Here is a 21,304-nt window from a genome sequence, read left to right as displayed (position 1 = left end):
AAATCGAAGAAACAAAGAAATCTTTTGTGTGTGTCTCAGGAGCTCAGCCATGACCCCCTTCTACTCCTAACCATCCTGTGTATTTCTGTAAGGCAACTGGCTGGAGCAGGAGACCCCCCCCCCCTCTGTCCTGTCAGCAGTAGAACAAAATTATTATCAAGCCCCACCCTCTTGGCTAAGCCCCAGCCGAAAATGCAATAGATCAGCAGAAGACTAAGCCCTCTGTTCTCTGCAGGATTTCTACAAGACTGCTTGCTTCAGAAACATGTAGAAAATCCTGCAAATAGCCAAGGGCAAATATATCTCCTGTTTACTTTTATCATTCACTTCTAGGTTTAATATTCCTTTAAGAGGATCTACTGAAAACTAGTGTCTGTCAGTGGCTTTTCTACATGCACAATCGGCCAAGCACGCATGTTTTGGGAAGTCATGGAAGATAGCTCTTGGTTGAACGCATGTTCTGTGGACAACTATCTAAAAATGTGATATCCTATACTCAACGTTTCAGTCCTCCCTGACCCTGGCAGCATGTGTAGATGTTAAAAAATGTTAAATAATAAGAAATACTAAATTAAAACCACCATAAGCAGAATAAGATAAAATTGAATCATAAATATAGTTACGCAAACTAATATACGCTTATACTGTTGTAAAGCTACTCCTTGCACATTGTATCAGTGAAAGCCAAAAGGGGGTGTTTACACTGAGTTTTTTGGCTGTTTTTTTTCCACACGGAAACCATGCCTAAAAGGGCTAAAACCGCCTCCCATTGATTTCAATGGGAGGCATAGGCTTTTTTTTTTTGCCCGAAAGCGGGAAAAAAAAACAAAAGAAAAAACAACACACTGGCGGGAGAAAGCGTCATGCCCTTTCTATGGGTGTTTCCGTCACTGACCTCCCATTGATGTCAATGGGAGGTCAGTGACTGAAACGCCCATAGAAAGCGGTTTTTGCAGCGGTTTTTGCCCGCAGCGTTCAATGGCCACGGCCAAAGAACGTGGCAGAGTGTGCAGGCTGGTGAAAATCTGGCTCAAAATTTTTTTCGCCTGCAAAAAACGGTGTGAACAGGGCCAAAAAATTCTAATGGAAACCCTTTAAGAAGTATATCTTATTAGTCAAGCATAGTATATTTAGACATCGATGTGCTGTCAGAGCAGAGCATTCCAAGGTATTACATACCATATACATGGAGAGATATTAATATACCTAAAGCTGGTCACTAACTGTAAATTGGTTCCCGGCAGTAGCAGAGCTACAATCGAGTTGAAAGTTAAAAGGGTTGTCCCCGATTTAATATTACATTTCTCTGTTCGATCACGCAAAACTAAATTCCACAAATAGAATTATTAATTTATTTTAAAAAAGAAGAAGCGGCTACTGTGGCTAGATATGCTTGTTACATATTTGTTATAGTGAGTTACTAAATTGCAAAAACAACCCCATTAAAAAGGCTTGCGTGTATGTTCCCTATAGTTGAAACACTACCAGTGTCCGAGTAGAGGAGAAATCCTTGGTGCACACAATGAAAGGGTCCTCTTACACGGCCCGACTTGTTACTACAATCGTTCGTCCCCATTCGTTTCCATCATGTCGGCAGCACATCTCCCTGTTTACACAGGGGGATGTGCTGCCGACAATAATATTTTATGCTGCATAAGCTATACTATCATCCAATGAACGTGCATTTGCTCGTTCAGCGACTGAATGTTGCCCTATTTACACAGGGCAATGATTGGGACCAAGCGATCATATAAACGCTCATATCCCCGATGGTTGGCCCGTGTAAAAGGGCCCTAAAGGAAGGGTGTCGCGAAAAAAAAATATTTAGATCAATTTGCTTTTAGTGTTTTATTAAAAAAAAAAATATAATTTATTTGTGTGTTTGTGTTTCTTTTTTTTATTTTCTAACTTTTTCTTGTCCATGGGGGCTGCCATTTTTTTTTTCATCTCTGTATGTGTTGATTAACGACACAGACATGGAATACGGTACACTATGATGTACGCCGTCTGTGTGGGAACGGCGCGTGCGCCGCTCCCACACAGTCCAAATGGAAGGTCTTCGGCCGAGCGACATCCGGCGCCATTTTCTTGTGGACCGGAAGCCGCGGCCGGACTGTAAGATTACTACTTCCGGTCGCGGCTTCCGGAACATGTATTCTGAAGCAAGCACTAGGAGTGGAGGGAGTAGATGGAGCGGACAGACCTGAGGGAGCGGCGGCGGCAGGAGCAGGTACGTTATGTCTGTGTATGTTCGTGTTTTACTGTGTGATTACCACTGTATGTAAGCCTACTACACTGTGTATTCGCTCAAAAAACATTCAATCCCCTCCTTTCTCCTGGCACTAGCCAGGATAAGGGAGGGGGGATTCTGTGAGCTCACTAGAGCGAGTGTGTCTTCTCAAATTTTGCAGCATAAAGCAATGTGGTTGCTTTACCACATGCCAATGCTGCAATTTTGGGAATTGCTCCCTCTAGTGACCAGCACAGGGAAATGTTATAAATTAGAATATAATTTATAATATTTCCTGACTCGTGAAAAAATTAAAAAAATTAGAACAAATGTTTAATCATTTATACACTAACTGTTTAACTGAAAAAAAAAAAAAAAAAAAACTTCTAGCGACACATTCCCTTTAAGTGGCTAGATAAACATGAGGATCTGACACATACTGACAATCTGATGTCTGCTGCATGAGTGGAGGATCTCTTTTGCTTATCACGTTCTGAAACAATGGGCTTCATTACTCAAAACTATTTAAGGCTTCGTTCACATCTGCGCCAGGGTCCCGTTCCGATGTTCCATAGTTGACTGCTATTGATTCCGTCAAATTGACAGAACCCTTGCACAACTGAGACAAACGGAAACCATTGGGACTGGATCCGTCACCATTGAAATCAATGGTGATGGAAACGGAAACCTATGGTTTCCGTTGTCTGTCAGGGTTCCTAGCGCAGATGTGAACGAAGTCAAAAGGCCCTGTTCACTACGTTTTTTGCGAGCAGAAAAAAAATGACACAGAATTCCTTCTGGAATTTTTTTAGGCGTATTTTAAACTGCCTGCGCTTTTTCACCCACGGCCATTGAAGCTGATGCAAGGATTGCAGGCAAAAAACGGTCGGAAACAGTTTAATTTTTTTCTGTGAGCAGCCAAAAGCCACCTAGGAAAAGAAAAGAACAAAGAAACACCTTTGTCCCCCATTGAAATCAAAGGGGAGGGCTTGATTTCAGCCGTCTTTTGGTGCTGATGCCAACTGTGGCTGATCTGTGATAAAAACATAGAAGAGGAAAATCCTACTCCCCTATGTGTGTTGTGAATAGAAGACATGGTAGCAGTGCATGGTCCAGGAGCCCGGACAGCAGAAAGAATGGGCATGTCTTATTACGGCCGTGTTCTGCGGTCCAGGCGCATAGAAAATAATGAACGCGGCCATGTGCACGACCCGCGATTTGTGGGCGGCTCGCGGGTGACACTCCGCTGCTGGCCAACCCGAAAATCACGGCCGTGCACATGGCTACGGTTGTGTGCCTGAGGCCTTAGACTCCAACTGCTAGCTCAGAGAAAACTGAGAATTAAAGTTCAAGCCAATAGAGGGGAAAACTGCAATAAAAAAATGCAGCATATAAGTCATATATGTCCACAAATATTGTTATTCCTCTTGTACATGCAGCTTTATCTAAAAAGTCACCATAGCTTCCTTGCTAGTTAGGATTTGAATATAGGTGTTCTGTATTTATTTTTTATTATTTCAGCTTTATTGGGTCTTAGGCCGGATTCAAACGAGCGTGTTTGGTCCGTGATATACGGTCCGCATATTGGCTGCATTTCCCGGACCGAATACACTGCAGGGAGCCGGGCTCCTAGCATCATCGTTATCTATGACTCTAGGAGTCCCTGCCGCGCTGCGGCAAATCTGTCCCGTACTGTAACCATGTTTTCAGTACGGGAGAGTAGTTCTGCGGGGAGGCAGGAACACCTAGCGTCATAGATAACGGATGCTAGGAGCCCGGCTGCCTGTAGAGGGTTTGGTCCGGGAAATGCGGCCGATGTGCGGACCGTATATCACGGACCGAACATGCTCGTGTGAATACGGCCTTACGATTTACAGTTTTCTTCACTCTATAAAGATATGTGTGAGCAAGCGAGGATCTAAACATTGATAATAGGATTTCTAGGTAACATTTTGTCATTAGCCATGATATTAAGTGGAAGTGATCTTATTTACTACACACCATTTAGAAATGGAAAGAACTTTGTTCTGTTTGACGATCATAAATGAACACACGGCATCGATTTTTGAGCATGCAGAAGTTCTTTACAACTGTGATGGTCATTGCCTAACAGGTTGACTGGGCTAGAAAATCCATTTTCAAATACTGTAATAGGACATTCAGAGTTAATGGTAGGGATTGCCCCAAAGCGGAGACAGACGGCCGTTTCCTACTTATGAAGATGCAACTGCTGCAGCTATGTGATCTCAGCACTAAGGCTACATCCACACATTGTGCCATTTGATGCGGAAAACCCTAATCAAAACCGCAGGTAAGCACTAAACAGGTAATTCTGCAGGTAAAGTCTGCACTTATTATTGCGTTTTTAAATGCGTACTTTAATGCAGAAACAGGCGCGGATTTTATACTGTCGATTATGATGCATTTATTTATAAACTAGTCAGATACAATTCAGAGACTGAAACGCCAGATAAATTGACGTGCTGCAGATTTTAAAATACGCACTGCCGGTTTACGTGCGGATGACATTACTTGAAACCTTATTATGCTGGTACTGTACAAGGCTGCAGATTTGCCACAGAAGAATCCATGTAGCAAATCCACACGTAAAACGCGTCTTGAGCATGTGGCCTAATAGCACAACGGCGTGCGGTAACTCAAATCTTTTTTTACTTATAAAGTTTCTTTGTATCATTAATAATGAATGAAACAGGCAAGGTCTTTCTTTTTCTTATGATAAAACTTTTATCGGTGTGCTCTGGACGCCCAGCAAGGTCATGGGGACATTGAAAGATTTAACAAAACTATTGTAAGGGAAAACTGGTGAAGTTATCCCATATGTTATTTTACAGAAGTCATTAGGAAAATCTGCAGCCCAATAAGTCACTACAGGCAATTAGTCTACTTCCGGCCGAATTTAGACCAACGTGGGGAAACTAGGACATGAAAAACTGCCGTTTTTCACATCAGTTGCCTCCACGCAGGTCCCGTTTTCACGGATCCCCATGGACTGGTGTCTATAGAGGGATCCGTGAAAACGGAACAAAATAGGACAGGTTCTATTTTTCAACGGACCCTTCACACGGTCCTGTGGAATCAACTGGCGTGTGACAGCCGTTGTTTTAACGGCCGTCTCACGGATGTATACTACGGCCGCCTGAGTTCGGCCTCCTACAATATCTCCCCCAAAAACAGACATGGGCTGGATATCGCAGGACTAGTAGTATTTGGTCTTGGACCATATGGTGATGGATGTCTCGCGCATCATTGGCCTGTCATCACTGCTGGCAAAGGAAGAATATCATGTGGATGTGGGACAGCTGGATTATTGTACCTAAAATTAATTTCAAATATTGAAGTTACCTATTTCCTTATAAAAGTACTCAAACAAGCCACAGTTTTGACAATACAGTTTCACGTATTGGAAACAATTCTTAAATGAGGCATGGGACATTAGATATAAGAAGACTATAGCGTCTATGAGCTCAATGACAAGTAGGAGCTGAAACCTGATGTGAGCTTCCCTATAATGAAGCACAGGCAGAAAGACACATGAAGGCTGCTCGATAATAATAGTTTTCTTATACAGTGTCAAATTTCTTTCAAACAAATTAAGTTGTTAGAAAAATCAAGAGTTTCTCACTTTCAGCAGGTGATTTTCATCTGACAGCTTTATCATCTCAGACTGAAGTCTCTTACACTCCTCCATGAGCTTCCGTGTTTCGGTGTCATCCATTGAAGCACTACCTTTTGCAGGCAGACAAGTAAACAATTTGGTAGATTCATGCGTCTACAAAACATACAAAGGAAAGGATTATTTATACAATGCTATACAAAACCGGTAGAAGTAGAATACAAATACAGATGTCAATGCAAATATTAAACTTAAAGAGGCTCTGTCACCAGATTTTGCAGCCCCTATCTGCCATTGCAGCAGATAGGCGCTGCAATGTAGATTACAGTAACGTTTTTATTTTTAAAAAACGAGCATTTTTGGCCAAGTTATGACCATTTTCGTATTTATGCAAATGAGGCTTGCTAAAGTACAACTGGGCGTGTTGAAAAGTAAAAGTCCAACTGGGCGTGTATTATGTGCGTACATCGGGGAGTGTTTACTACTTTTACTAGCTGGGCTTTCTGATGAGAAGTATCATCCACTTCTCTTCAGAACGCCCAGCTTCTGGCAGTGCAGATCTGTGACGTCACTCACAGGTCCTGCATCGTGTCGGCACCAGAGGCTACAGTTGATTCTGCAGCAGCATCAGCATTTGCAGGTAAGTAGCTACATCGACTTACCTGCAAACGCCGATGCTGCTGCAGAATCATCTGTAGCCTCTGGTGCCGGCTCGTCTGACACGATGCAGGACCTGGGGAAGTGACGTCACAGATCTGCACTGCCAGAAGCTGGGCGTTCTGAAGAGAAGTGGATGATACTTCTCATCAGAAAGCCCAGCTAGTAAAAGTAGTAAACACGCCCCGATGTACGCACATAATACACGCCCAGTTGTACTTTTACTTTTAAACACGCCCAGTTGTACTTTTGCAAGCCTCATTTGCATAAATACGAAAATGGTCATAACTTGGCCAAAAATGCTCGTTTTTTAAAAATAAAAACGTTACTGTAATCTACATTGCAGCGCCTATCTGCTGCAATAGCAGATAGGGGTTGCAAAATCTGGTGACAGAGCCTCTTTAAAGCGGATCTGTCAGACTATTTTGCCCTATATAAAGTTCAGAATAGGACAGCGCACCTGTCCCCCAACACTATTAGCCAAAATATTGTGCCATTTGGTTAATAGGAGCGCTCCTCAAACCCCGTTGGTCTCGGCAATGATTGGCAGCTGGCTGCTGTGTATCTGCATGAACAGCAGCCAATCACGGTGAGGGTCAGGAGAGGCGCTTCCCTGATGTATACACTGGACACGTAACTAGGAGTCTGATGTATCCTTTGACAGCTTCTGTTTACCAAACTGCATAATGTTTTTTGTCGTTTTGGTTAATAGGAGAGCGGACTTGTCCCCATACTATGCTGCCCTCATATTAGGTCAGTATAGTTTGATGAAAGACTATTCCCATATACTCATATACGCAGGAGCACGCACATCTCTTCCTAATCAGTGGCTATGACAAACGTCTGACAGGGAATACCCCTTTGGCCAGTTTGCAATAAAAGCTGCCCATTGGCCTTAAATAATGAAAAGTTAAGCCACTTATTCTATTTCTTCTTTAAATTCTGTCCCTCCACTTAAAAGGGGTTGTCCAAGATTAGAAAAATATGGCTGCTTTCTTTCAAAACAGGGCCCCTCTGTCCACAAACTGCGTGTGGTATTGCAACTCTGCTCTATTGAAGCCAATTTGGATTGTGAACCCCAATAGAGAGAAAAAAATTCTGATTAGAGATGAGTGAACCGATTCAGCACAAAATGTAATATCCCTAAAGTTTCAGATTTGCTAAAATCCGAAACTTAAGGTTTGCAGAACACGAATCCGCAAAATGGTGGGTGCCATTTTAGAATTTTGTGAAAAAAATGGGGCGAAGAGTACATTTAAAAAACGATATTGTCTCAGGAGGCCAGCAAGAACGCATCACTACAGAAGATAAGGGGAGGGTGAGCCTGTTATTTTTAGGTTAGGGGAGGTATCGCAAAAGCCTGATCTCTGTTTGACTAACTTGGTACCTATAGTTGTATACCATAATCCTTTATAATATTCAAAACACAATAGATATAATATACCTTTATTAGAGGAGACAAAATATAGAACAGATGTCTCATCAAAAACTTAAAATCTCATTAAAAAAAAATAGACTGAGGTGGTGGTCACAGCTACACTATAAAGTCAATGGTTATAAAGTGCACAAGTAGCAGATATATATGTTGTAAAGTAAGGCTGTCCAATTAAATAAAAACAAAATTCAGCACTATTAACCGACGTCATCTTACGCATTTCGTTTTTTTTCAATTTTCTTTTCATCTTCAGGATGCAGATACATTTAAATCCAATGGTAGAGCAGGGGGACCTAAGGTTCATGCTCTACCATTCACTATGTAAAGCTGAACGCAAGGCAGTGACGTAATCACGCCGGTCTGCGCTGACCGGAGGAGCATAGGGATCTCCCCCACTCGATGTTTGAATGTGGATAGGCGAGTAAGTATATTATTATTTTTATCAGGCACTATTTGGGCTGTGTGGGGGAAGCTATGGGGCATTAAACTGTGGGGAGGGCACCTATGGGGGCATTATACAGCGTGGGGGCAAATATGGGGGACTTTATACAGTGTGGAGGGTAGCTATAGGGGGCATTATACTGGGTGGAAGACAGTTTTAGGGGCATAATACAGTGTGGAAGGCAGTTATGAGGGGCATTATACAGTATGGAGGGCAGTTATGAGGGGCATTATATAGTGTAGATGTCAGTTATGGGGGGCATTATACTGTGTGGAGAGCACTATAGGGGCAATATACTGTGTAGGGGCAGTGTCAGGGGTATATTATATGCAGTAGTATACAGCTGGCTCAAGAGATAAATATTAATTCAATGGCAAAAAGGGGTGTGGTCTAAATAGTTCATCAATCGTAATTAATGTTACATGTTCAATCAACCGTGATTTTGATTTAGGTCAGAAATGCCCAGCTCTACTGTAAAATCAAAATAAGTATGAAGTGCCAGTGATTCCCTAGTGGGACAATATCTGGTTTAAAAATAAACCCCTAAAGTACGGCACAAAAAAAATATAAAAATAAATCATGAGCAAATTCTTACACATTAAAAAACGTATAAGGACAAAGCTGCCAATCAGCGGTGGGTGGACGGGGTATCAAGGATCTATGGATCCATGAGCTGCGGCTAGTGTCCGATTAATCCCGGCTTTTTAGCTCTCATTGGCTGGTTAGTTTGCAGTCTTGAACATAGAGGCCTGCAGGCTGGAGAAGCTATTCCACCGATTGGATCCTAATCTCATTCCATGATAAACTCTTCTCCGTGTTGTGCCTTTCTGCACATTCTCTCTTTATTTCTATGTGACAATCAAGGAGATACACATAGAAACATAGATGTGTTAATACTTCGGATGCTTACTTACCGGCTTCTCATGTTCATGTGGCATGTCAAATACACATTTTAATTTAGAATCCATTAGATCATCAGGTTTCGCTTCTTTCCACTGCAAGAATAAAATAAGCAGATTAGAAACCCAATTGTATAGAAAAAGCAGAAGGGGCCACAGCCCCACCATTCTAAAAGAACAGAAGGACTGGAGTTTTACGCGCCAGTCGTCATATAAATAGTGCTGGAGCAAAATGCACCTACTTTACTCTGTCAATGCACCAGAAGGAGAAATCTATACCAGCTACGAGCTTGCGTAGAGTTCTGCTATCATTTACGCCAGCTGCTGGTGTGTATTATAGTTTATATGTCGGGCCACGGATGGGTCCACTCCCTCCAGCTAACCCTGCCCATGAAGCTGCATAAAAATGCAAGCGTAGAAAAATATTTGTTCAAAAACTCAGTTTGGGAGCATATAGCGTTTTTTCTACGCCAGACAACTAGCGTAGATTGCCTTTATATATTCCCCCCTCCCCTCCCCCCTAACGGGTCCCAGCGGTTGGACCAAAGAGTAATGGCATATCCTAGGAACGTGCAATAAGTTATCAGTTTAACCAAATATTCCCTACAAGACTAGCGCACTCCGTTATTACCAAAGCCATGATGGACATAACAGATCCCAATAAATTATAATGTGTTTGTCAGGCTTCTTATTACAGAAAAGAATAGCTCATAAGACTGCTATTCTGGCCGACAAAGCGCAACGTAAACCTGACAGAGGATCCGGAGGCTACGTCCAGATGTAGCAGAAAAGTTTCAACCACAGATCTTGCTGCGGATATCACCCTATACATTGAAGTACATTTGTTTGTACATGCAGAGTCGTGCTCACATCTGATCATATAGATGACACGCCTCCCCTCTTTTATAACCATTAGCTGTGGTATGCAATGGCTACACCAACCCCATTATATAACTAGAGTTACTTCTTGCCAGTCCGTACCACCCTGGCATAAATGCAGAATCAAGTGGTTTATTTAAATCATTTATTTGGATCATCAGCAAAACGATAAAACACAGATGTAGGAGCTGCAGGATTTCCATAGAGCTGCTACTACTCAGTACAATGAGAATTATTGTATTTATAAAAAAGATGGCCATGTCCAAACCGGCACAGGGGAAAGTCCCATATGAAGCACGTATAGTTGACCTGGTCATTCAAACCATCCGGCTGCATACAGGCCATTCTACAAATCCACTGTGCCTCGTTTCCTAGGATCAAATTGTCCCAGTCACCACCCCTCTTTGGTGGACGTAACCATTCAATTGCTTGAAAACGTAAGCATTCTGCTTTCCCTTCGTGTACATGTTTGGAAATAGGAGTCTTTTCTTTACAATGTCACCCACAGTCTCTGATTCGGCTACAAAACTGTCGGATTGTTTTCCCCACATAATTTAGTGGGCATGGACAGGTAATCAAATATATAACACCCATCGTTCAGTAATTCACAAAGTCTCGAATATTGTATTTTACCTGTGTTCACACTTCAAAATCTTTTGTTTTCTCCAATAAAGTTGCAGGCTCTACAGCTCCAACATCTATGCATATCTGGCAGCTTACGGTCCAGCCATATTCACACATGTGGTATTGGGTCTAAACAGCTACTGATCACCATGTCAAGAATATTTTATATCCTTTGAAAAGTGACAGAAGGTTTCCTCGTGATCCTATCTGCCATCTCCCTATCTGCACTTAGGATACACCAATACTTCGTAAGAATCTCCATTACCTCCGGTTGTTTGGAATCAAAAGTGCCTATCAAGCTAGTGGCACTGGCCTCCTCTTTTAGCCTAAGTACCAGTAAATCCGATCTCTCTGATCCTTTCACAGCTTTGCGTGCACTATCTAGTATCCTTTTGAGAAAACCGCTCTCCTTAAATCTTTCCCAAATCATAGGATTGTGCCTCGAAACCCTCAAAGCTGCAATTGCGGCGAACCCTGAGGAATTGACCCCTAGGATTCCCACACTTAAGAGGATATGGATGACAGCTGTTCCATTGGTGGCAGTATCCTTACGATGGACCGTATTTTGCCTGCCATCGTTTTGACGCTCTTCAGATCCTGAAAAGATAGTGATATTTCACTGATCTCACTAGTAAATCTAAGCCCCAAAGCATTCTTATTGAGGGCTCATGATTTACAATTGTGAACAAAAAATTTGCAAAAAGCACCAGGTCCTAGAGAAGCAGGTAGGATTACTGCAACCTTCTAAGACAAAATTTCCTAAATTGTGACTAGCCTTTTGTATTTATATTGCAATAATTTTTTTTTAAAACTTACCACTGTTTCCATGTCTGTTATATTTGATGGGGCAAAAATTGTCTGCACCATGAACTTGTGCTTACTCTTTTCATTTGGATCATAGTCAAATGGCTGTAACATAACTGTAAAAAACCCAAAAACAAAACACAAGTTAACTATAGAAAATCCATTACAAATTTCTACTACTAGTGATTAAAGAAATGGCATCTCATTAATAAATAGCTCTTTTTCTTGAATGATATCTTCTCACCCGCCACCAGGACATAACAGGGTCCCATTGGCCATGGTTCACCAGGTTGATTGTTAGGGTATGTGCACACACACTAATTACGTCCGTAATTGACGGACGTATTTCGGCCGCAAGTACCGGACCGAACACAGTGCAGGGAGCCGGGCTCCTAGCATCATAGTTATGTACGATGCTAGGAGTCCCTGCCTCGCTGCAGGACAACTGTCCCGTACTGTAATCATGTTTACAGTACGGGACAGTTGTCCTGCAGCGAGGCAGGGACTCCTAGCATCGTACATATGTATGATGCTAGGAGCCCGGCTCCCTGCAGTGTGTTCGGTCCGGGACTTGCGGCCGAAATACGTCCGTCAATTACGGACGTAATTAGTGTGTGTGCACATACCCTTAAACAAAAGAGCGCTGCAGAATGCTGTATAGAACCCAAAAGTTTTCAGGGGGAAATACGGTGTGTAGTTCATATGTATTTTTAAGCGGTTGAATTTAAAAACTATTCGTAAAAATATGCTTCGTAAAAAAGAAGCGACGTCTCTTCTTGAGGTGTTTTGAAAGTGGATCTTTCCTACGGACACTTTAAAAAAAAATGCTTTGATAATACACCTCTAAAACACTTGCAAAAATCTGCTCCAAAAACGTCTAACTATTCTACTTTGACCTCTCAGGGCAATTTAATTTCCAAAACTATTTGACTATTTACCGGACAACCACTGACCTTGCCTTTATCTGACCTGGGTGGATCGGGTCTCGCGACAAAATATAATGGACTGTGCATTCTTAAATGTCCCATTATCACTTTGTACACAGATTTTAGCGGACAGATTGTATCCTGTAAATGAGCACATTCTAAAACCCAAGCATTTTGCCAGTGCTTTGCACATTATAGATAAAATAGCGTAATACTAAGAGCCAAACAAATAACAATTAGGTTAAACTTCTTTCTAGAGTATATTCAGACAGTGCTGTTTTTGAAGCCACAACCAGGAGTGGATTTAAAAAAAAAAAAAAAAAAAAAAAAAGGAAGAGAAGTACAATCTTTTCTATACAATTCCCTTCCCTTTACAATCCCCTCCTGGATGCGGCTTTAACATAACAACCTGCACCGAAACTGCACTGTGTGACTAAGGCTTAAGTAAAACTCCCAACCCTGAGCAATCATCAGTGATCAGATTATTATGGAGCGCCATAAGTTAACTACTTTACACACATGGACATTCATTTGACACTGAAGCAAAGTTTTTTTTTGGTCAGCAGTCTACGGCAAGAGCTACCATAAAGGAACTGGGCTGTTACATTGACAGGTTCCTGAATAACAGGGAGCAACAACAAGCGGAAGTTAGAAGTAACCAAGTCTAAAAAGACTTTCATCCAAACTTTAGATTTTAGAATGAGATAGGGAACATGAGCAATCTACTATTGGAACGTTTTCTTCTGCTCCGATGGTGACTTTCCCCGAGACTGGAAATCTTGCAACATTCTTGTGGCTTTTGTCCAAAGTAAAGCCAAACAAAAGGGCATAAATACATACTTCTAAGAACATCTCCTTTCCCATGTCACGTTTTCTTATAATGATATTCTGCCTACACTTCTCCTGACACTACGGAATCAATTTTGGAACAAATGGAGCCTTGTATGTGTCAATTGATTCCTTATATATGACGTCTACTCCCTAAGCACAGACGCACAATAACCACAAAAGGCACGGTGTCGAGATAACACTCTGATCTAAAGCAATTAAACTGAGAATTGTGAGTATTGTGGGCATAGGAAAAAAACAAAACAAAAAGACACAATAAAAAACAGTCAGTGGGTAAAATTTACACAGAAAGGTAAATTGTTCTGCAAGATGACAAATTATTTTATTAGAAGATGATCTGTTTCCCATGACATTTCTCTGTAAATTTATGCAGCAGGTTATTACATTTCATGGCATTAATGCAGTTTCCTTCCTTATGAATTTCATGTGACTCAACGAACTACTCTACAACAGCACAAAGTCTACATATTAAAATGTGCCTAGGAGAGGAACAACATTTAAGGGAATCGGTCACCATAAAGGACTTCTTTAAAGAGGCTCTGTCACCAGATTTTGCAACCCTTATCTGCTATTGCAGCAGATCGGCGCTGCAATGTGGATTACAGTAACGTTTTTTTTTATTTTTAAAAAACGAGCATTTTTGGCCAAGTTATGACCATTTATATATTTATGCAAATGAGGCTTTCTAAAGTACAACTGGGCGTGTTTAAAGTAAAAGTACAAGTGGGCGTGTATTATGTGCGTACATCGGGGCGTTTTTACTTCTTTTGCTAGCTGGGCGTTGTGAATGGGAGTGTATGATGCTGACGAATCAGCATCATCCACTTCTCTTCGTTAACACCCAGCTTCTGGCAGTGCTAGTAAAACAAGTAAAAACGCCCAGATGTACGCACATAATACACGCCCAGTTGTACTTTAGAAAGCCTCATTTGCATAAATATAAAAATGGTCATAACTTGGCCAAAAATGCTAGTTTTAAAAAAAAAACAAAACGTTACTGTAATCTACATTGCAGCGCCGATCTGTAGCAATAGCAGATAGGGGTTGCAAAATCTGGTGACAGAGCCTCTTTAAATAACAAGTACAGGTATAAGACGTTCTATAGGAAATATACATCAGTGGATGCTATTACACCTGTTGTACAGCGCCCCAAGTTATCAGTGAGGAAGCGGACATATTAAACCGGCACCCTGAAAAAGGACGACTCAGGGGTGCCATAACATTTCCTGTAAGAGCAACTAATATATGCTCTTACTAACACCCTGTTCAGATGACGTTTCCCCCCTACGTTTATTGTGTATGCCAGGAAAGCTCCCGACATACACACATCAAACATAGGCCAGAAAATGTGATGTGAACATAGCCTAAGCCCATCAGACATCTGCATCTGGATAGATAAAAGCAGCCTATTCTATGCATTTGACTTGTTTGCCACTGTCCTGCTTAATATAAAAGTACAGAACACACGTTAAAGACAAATAAAATGCTCTCTTGTTTCCAAACGCCTGCATATCCATATATCTATATTCACATTATAATCAAATACCTGAAACGGTTACTGTGGCTCCAGGATCAATAGTGCCGCTGTTTGGCCTTACGCAGTAGCGTCGCGGTGCCGTAGTTTTAACTTTAAAACATACTTTCTTTTCAGACGGATTCCGCAGTTTAAGGTTTGTGGTGACAACATCTGTAAATGGACCTATAAATATAAAAGCACAGTAGTTAAAGTCCCATGGAGGACACCCATGTTCAGAAAATACAATCCCACTATGTTCTTTTTTGAGTGAACTGAAGGAGGAGGTGGGTGCGAATATGACCGTTTATAGAGAAATTATTGCATGACATTATAAGACATCAAAATAGTAGAGCAAAAAATTGTTTACCACATGACTGATCACAAGTAATTCAGTTTAATATCGTATCTCTTTAGTATGCTTCTGGATTAACCGAGTTACTGGATAAAAGAACAGAGCAGAACTTGTTCTTTTCTCCCAGTGATCGGATCTTCGTTATTTTAAAAGAAAATGCTAAACTTTACTGTATAGCAAAAGCCGAATTAATTTAACTTGAAAAAAGTTGATTGATAGTCGCAACGATCTTCACATCCGGGTGCTGTCCCGGTGTAGAACGAACAGCACTTGGACTGAAGACTGACCCATTATCGTTAATGGGCCGACTGACAAGTCAGGTTGTTTTTTTTTATCACGGACCACAGAAGTTAATGGTTCTGCGTGATAAAGGCCACGCGGATGGTTGCCTGGAGACACTTAAACTTAAAAAAAAAAAAGCCAGAGAAGTGTGGTCCTGAATAAAAACATGGTCGGAAGCCAAAAAGATTCACAAAATTTATTTCACAATGCGCTCTATGATAATGGTGTTTGTGAGGCCATGTGACCATCCTGGGTGGGGGGTGAACAGAGGATGGAGATAATTGATGCCATCCAGACATAAAAAAACTTAAGGCAATCGCAGAAGAAACAGATGCAGCGTGCCATCCGTGTTTTGCAGAGATGTGCTAGGCGACGAGGGTCATGTGATCTTCTCAGGGACTTGGGAACTTGTCAATAGCTCGTCCCGACTTTTTTTTGCGGATCTGTGAATACTGATGACACACCGATGCAGTACGGACCGTGTTTGCGGACATACAAAACAGATGAAGAGGACACACTGATGACACAGGGTCCGCAAAAATGGATCAGGTGTTTACGGGATGCAAAATACAAATGATTTTGTGCATGTAGCCAGACTAGTTTAACAATGCTCGTATGTATAAGCCATTAGGCTGAATTCGCATAATGCTATTAAAAAAAGTGCCACGGTAGCGTGGTAAAAAAAAACGTGTTGTGACCGCAACAAATGAACAGAGCCCAATCGTGCCCGACCTCATTTTCTTGCATGCAAACTATTACATTCAGGTGGCGGTTTCTAGGGATTTTCAAGGATTCGGGAACATTTATTTAAATGTTCCCTGTAAATGTCATTGGTTTGTTGTAGTTACCAAAGTGCTTACACCACAACTGAGCTGGGAGTGGGGCAAATATACCGTCAGGTCTACTGCAATTGACCTAGAAGGAAGATATGACGCCGTTTCCCCTTTGTGTGCCCTGAACTAGCTAGGCCGGTACAATGGAATGCAGATTAAGAGGATTTAAAGCTTTTACCAGGAACCATGAATCTCAGATTAACAGATTTGGGCATACTTCCAATAGTGAGCAGAGAGATCTGAAAATAGGCTTATCTTTCATTTCTGCAATAAAGAATCAGCAAATAAAAATTATTATTAATGAGGATTCCATCATTTCTTCAGGTGTAGTATATTTCACAAAAACCTTTACTAGGAGAAAAACCTCCGTTTACAGAACTTTTGAGGCATTGGAGGTATAGGTCAGTATAGATATAAAGTGGTACATGTCACCCATAGGCTTCTATTACTTAAAAATTATTTGCCTGGTAGCATCTTTCACCGAAACGAATAGAAAGCCCTCATAATTGCAAGAATTATCAAGACTATTTAAAAGTGTAGCTAAACGTTTGACAAACTTCTGACATGTCAGAAGTTTGGATTGATGGGGGTCCGAGGACAATCCAGCAATTCTATTATTGTTTGAGTTTTAAATTGACATCATTTACCGTGTGGGTATAGATAATGCACGAATACAATGAATATGTATCACTACTTTTCCATAATTACGTGGTTTTGGTGCGGTTTTCGGCCATGCACCAAAAATACACAGCAAAACCGTATAGTGCGATTACACCCTAAAATGGACAGTCAACCTACACTCAGCACTTTATTAGAGACGCCTGCCCTCTCGTGTTTGGTGCTTCCCTGTATGGAAATTAGACCTGTTGACCACAGAGTGCAGGATAAATCAAGTGAGCAAGTTGTCCGTGGATCAGTTTCAGTGTAAATCCCCATTAGAATGGTAAAATTGAGCAATCTGAGTGACTTTGAACGAGGCATGTTATCGGTGCTAGACTAGCCGGGGCCAGTATTTAAAAAAATTCCATTATGGGGCTTTGTGCAACGGTGTCTAAAGTATAATGACAATAGCGTGATCGAGGCAAAACATCCAGCGAAAGGGGACCCTGTGGATGTCAAAAACTCTGACTAAAAGGGTCAGAGGATGAGGTTAGGTCACCATTGACCGCGGTATATAAGGGTTAAACGGCCGCTTGCGTGAATGGGTTAGGAGGGAGTGTATCGTTTATATGTACAGTATTAAGGGGGGAGCAATTTTTCTTGAGCTGCAGTTAACAGAGTTTATAAGATATGCTTTATATCACATTGACCATAGGACTTGTAGACTGGAGAAGTTAATGGAGTTTGAGGCATGCTTAGCGACGTGTGCAGAGGTTACTATGCAGGTCCATCACCTATAGTCAATTGTGGATCCGGTATTGTTTGCCTCCTGCACACGGGACGGAAATGCGGTGGAATTTCCATGCAGAAATTCCACAACACTTACGCTAGTTAATGACCAGCCTATTTTGGACCTTAATGACCAAGCTATTTTTTACGTTTTTCAATGGTCGCATTCCAAGAGCTATAACCTTTTTGTTTTTGCGTCGACATAGCTGTATAAAGGTCTTGTTTTTTGCGGGACAAGTTGTATTTTTTAATAGCACCATTTTTAGGTACATATTATTTATTGAATAACTTTTATTAACTTTGTTTTGGGGGGGGGGGGGGGGAATAGAAAAAAATCTGAAATTTCGCCACTCTTTTTTGCGTCCTAAATCTACGCCGTTTACCGTGTGGTATAAATAACACAATAACTTTATTCAGCGGGTTGTTACGATTGCAACGATACCAAATTTGTATCGTTTTTGTATGTTTTACTACTTTTACAAAGTAAAAACGCTTTTTTTTCTAAATGATTTGTTTTTGTGTCTCCATATTTGAAGAGCCGTAACGTTTTTATTTTTTCGCCGATGCGGTTGTGTGAGGGCTTTTTTTTGCGGGGCGACTTGTAGTTTTTATTGGTACCATTTTGGAGTAGATGCGACTTTTTGATCACTTTTTATCACATTTTTTTCAAGTCAGGATTCACAGAAAACAGCAATTTTTCCATAGTTTTTTATTAATGTTTTTACGGCGTTCACCGTGCGGGTTAAAGAATGTAATAGATTTATAGTCTGGGTCGTTACGGACGCGGCGATACCAAATATGTGTAACTTTTTAACTTTATTTTGGTTTTTTTAATAGTAAAGCAGTTTGTAAGGGGAAAAGCTGGGCTTTTCATTTTTTTAAAATTTTTTTCTAATTAACTTTATTAAACTTTTTTTTCACTTTTTTACTAGTCCCACTAGGGGACTATAATATGCGATTCTGCGATCGCATTTATAATACACTGCAATACTTTTGTATTGCAGTGTATTATGCCTGTCCGTTTAACACGGACAGGCATCTGCTAGGTCATGCCTGCGGCATGATCTAGCAGGCATTCACTCCAGGCAGACCTGGGGGCCTTTATTAGACCCCCGGCTGCCATTAGAGACAGACACTCGGCGATCGTATCGCCGGGTGTCGGTGGGAGAGAGAGGGAGCTCCCTCCCTCTCTCCAAAACCACTCAGATGCGATGCACGCTATTGAGCACCGCATCTGAGGGGTTAAACGTGTGAGATCGATACTAATATCGATCCCACCCGGCAGAGCAGGGACGCTCCCAGCCCTCATCTGCCTCTAGCAGCTGAGAGCAGGGAGATTTGACAGCTCCCTGCTCTGTTTACTTATTCAGATGCCGCGACGTAAAAAGTCTATGGCATCGGAATAAGGCCCGTTAGTGACCGACGTAGAAACACGATGGGCCGGTCACTAACAGGTTAAATGGACGTGCTACAGATTTAGAATCCACACTGCGCGGCAATTTTCACTGTTAGGGTATGTGCACACACACTAATTACGTCCGTAATTGACGGACGTATTTCGGGCGCAAGTCCCGGACCGAACACAGTGCAGGGAGCCGGGCTCCTAGCATCATACTTATGTACGATGCTAGGAGTCCCTGCCTCGCTGCAGGACAACTGTCCCTTACTGTAATCATGTTTTCAGTACGGGACAGTAGTTCCACGGAGAGGCAGGGACTCCTAGCATCGTACATAAGTATGATGCTAGGAGCCCGGCTCCCTGCACTGTGTTCGGTCCGGTACTTGCGGCCGAAATACGTCCGTCAATTACGGACGTAATTAGTGTGTGTGCACATACCCTTAAACACTGACCTTTCCATCCTGTGTGCAGGTTTTGGTCAGATTTTTTAATGCAGTTCTTGAAGTCAAAACCAGGTGTGGATCATAAAAGGGAGATAAAGTATAAGGCTATGTTCACACGGAGTATTTTGCAGGCAGAATTTCTGCCTCAAAATTCAGTTTGGAAGTTTGAGGCAGATTTTCCTCTCCCTGCACGTCGATTTTCGCCGCGTTTTTTGCGGCGTTTTTCGCCCGAGGTCATTGGGCACTGCGGCATAAAACGCCGCGAAATACGCTTTCTCTGCCTCCCATTGAAGTCAATGGGAGGTCAGAGGCGGAAACGCCCGAAGATAGGCCCCGCCTCCCATTGAAATCGACGGGAGGAATTTTCGGGCCGTTTTTGACGAGTTTTTGGGCGCGGTTTCCGCGTCAAATAACTCGTCAAAATACTCCGTGTGAACATAGCCTAAAGGTCATATACTACAGATCCCCCTTTGGAAGCTACTCCTGGTTTTTTTGGCTTAAAAAGCTGCATTAAAAAAAAATCCCTGAACAAAACCTGCCCCGTGTCAATACCCCCTAATAGTAAAGGTGTTACTGGTCATTGCCATCCTGCCTGTGATGAGATGACAAGCGATCTTTACAGAAGAGGAACGATCAGTCTATTATGTGGCTCAGTGCACAGAGATGATCGAAAGGATGGATAGGATATATCAAAAATAGGTTTAAGATAAAAACTGTCATTTTCTGATTTCTTTAAGAAGAGAATCTTGCATTTTAAGCGTGGTAGTTTCTGCAAAACAGCAGTGTATTGTTTTTAAATGGATAACTACAATAGAAGCACAAAAGGTACTAGGGTCATTTCACACGTAGCGTAAATACTGCAGATATGCCACAATGGATTTTGCTGTAGAAGCTCCGCAGCATAATACAGTAGCAATGGATGAAATTTGAACAAATCTCATCCACCCGCAAGCCGCGTAAATGTTGAACGGAAGAAACGCCCAGAAATTGACTTGCGGTGCGGGTTTTTTAATCCACAGCACGTCAATTGTATTTGCGTAACCGCTGCTTATTTGTTGCAGGTTTTCCCTATTGAAACCCACAACAAACAGCAGATGTTGCGTTTTATGCGGCAGAAAAGTAGCTTACCCACAATTCTGTGTTTCTTCATCCAAGCCGGCCTCCTGGGATGACGTTTCATCCCATGTGAACGCTGCAGCCAATCACAGGCTGCAGTGGTCACATGGGATAAAACATCATCCCAGGAGGCCGCCCTGCAGGACGGCAGATGGACGCGTCGCCATGGCTATGTAAGTAACAAACCTTTTTTTTTTTATTCTTTTTTCTCAACGAACATTCCAGCTGAAAAACTGCACCACAATTTGTTGCGTTTTTTTGGCCGGAATTCCCTGCAACGCCCAGGGCGGATACGCTGTGGGCGATTACGCAGCGTATCCGCCTTGTGTGAACATAGCCTTATAGTGACAGCAGGTAAGTTCCTGCAAGGATTCTAAAAGGAAACAAGTTAAATTTTACAAATCTTCTCAATATATAATATAGTATTACACGCCTAGCTACTTTTTCTTCTGTATTCCTTGTGAAAATGAAAAATGTAGCTAAAACTACATATTATTGGAAAAAAAACGTTTGCTTTTTTAAAATTTCATGGCCCAATTCTAATACAATCTATAAAACACCGGTTGGGTCAAAATGCTCACTGAACCTCTAGGTG

The 21,304-nt window shown here is 41.8% G+C and overlaps 1 protein-coding gene across 1 annotated transcript in view; it reads right to left on the bottom strand.

The window, feature by feature from the left end:
• The window catches only part of VAPA (VAMP associated protein A), a 45,313-nt gene that overhangs the window by 9,488 nt on the left and 14,521 nt on the right, over positions 1-21,304 (bottom strand). Inside the window, exons 2-5 of the mRNA XM_075826431.1 lie at positions 14,926-15,078; positions 11,617-11,720; positions 9,313-9,393; positions 5,874-6,020 (exon numbers count right to left, since the gene is read on the bottom strand). Coding sequence (XP_075682546.1) covers positions 5,874-6,020; positions 9,313-9,393; positions 11,617-11,720; positions 14,926-15,078 — 485 coding nt within the window. The remainder of the gene's footprint in view (positions 1-5,873; positions 6,021-9,312; positions 9,394-11,616; positions 11,721-14,925; positions 15,079-21,304) is intronic.

Source organism: Rhinoderma darwinii, chromosome 5 (assembly GCF_050947455.1).
Source record: "Rhinoderma darwinii isolate aRhiDar2 chromosome 5, aRhiDar2.hap1, whole genome shotgun sequence".
NCBI classification, from domain to species: domain Eukaryota; kingdom Metazoa; phylum Chordata; class Amphibia; order Anura; family Rhinodermatidae; genus Rhinoderma; species Rhinoderma darwinii.
The sequence above is the reverse complement of the archived record's forward strand: the minus strand, read 5'-3'. Positions and strand labels throughout refer to the sequence as shown.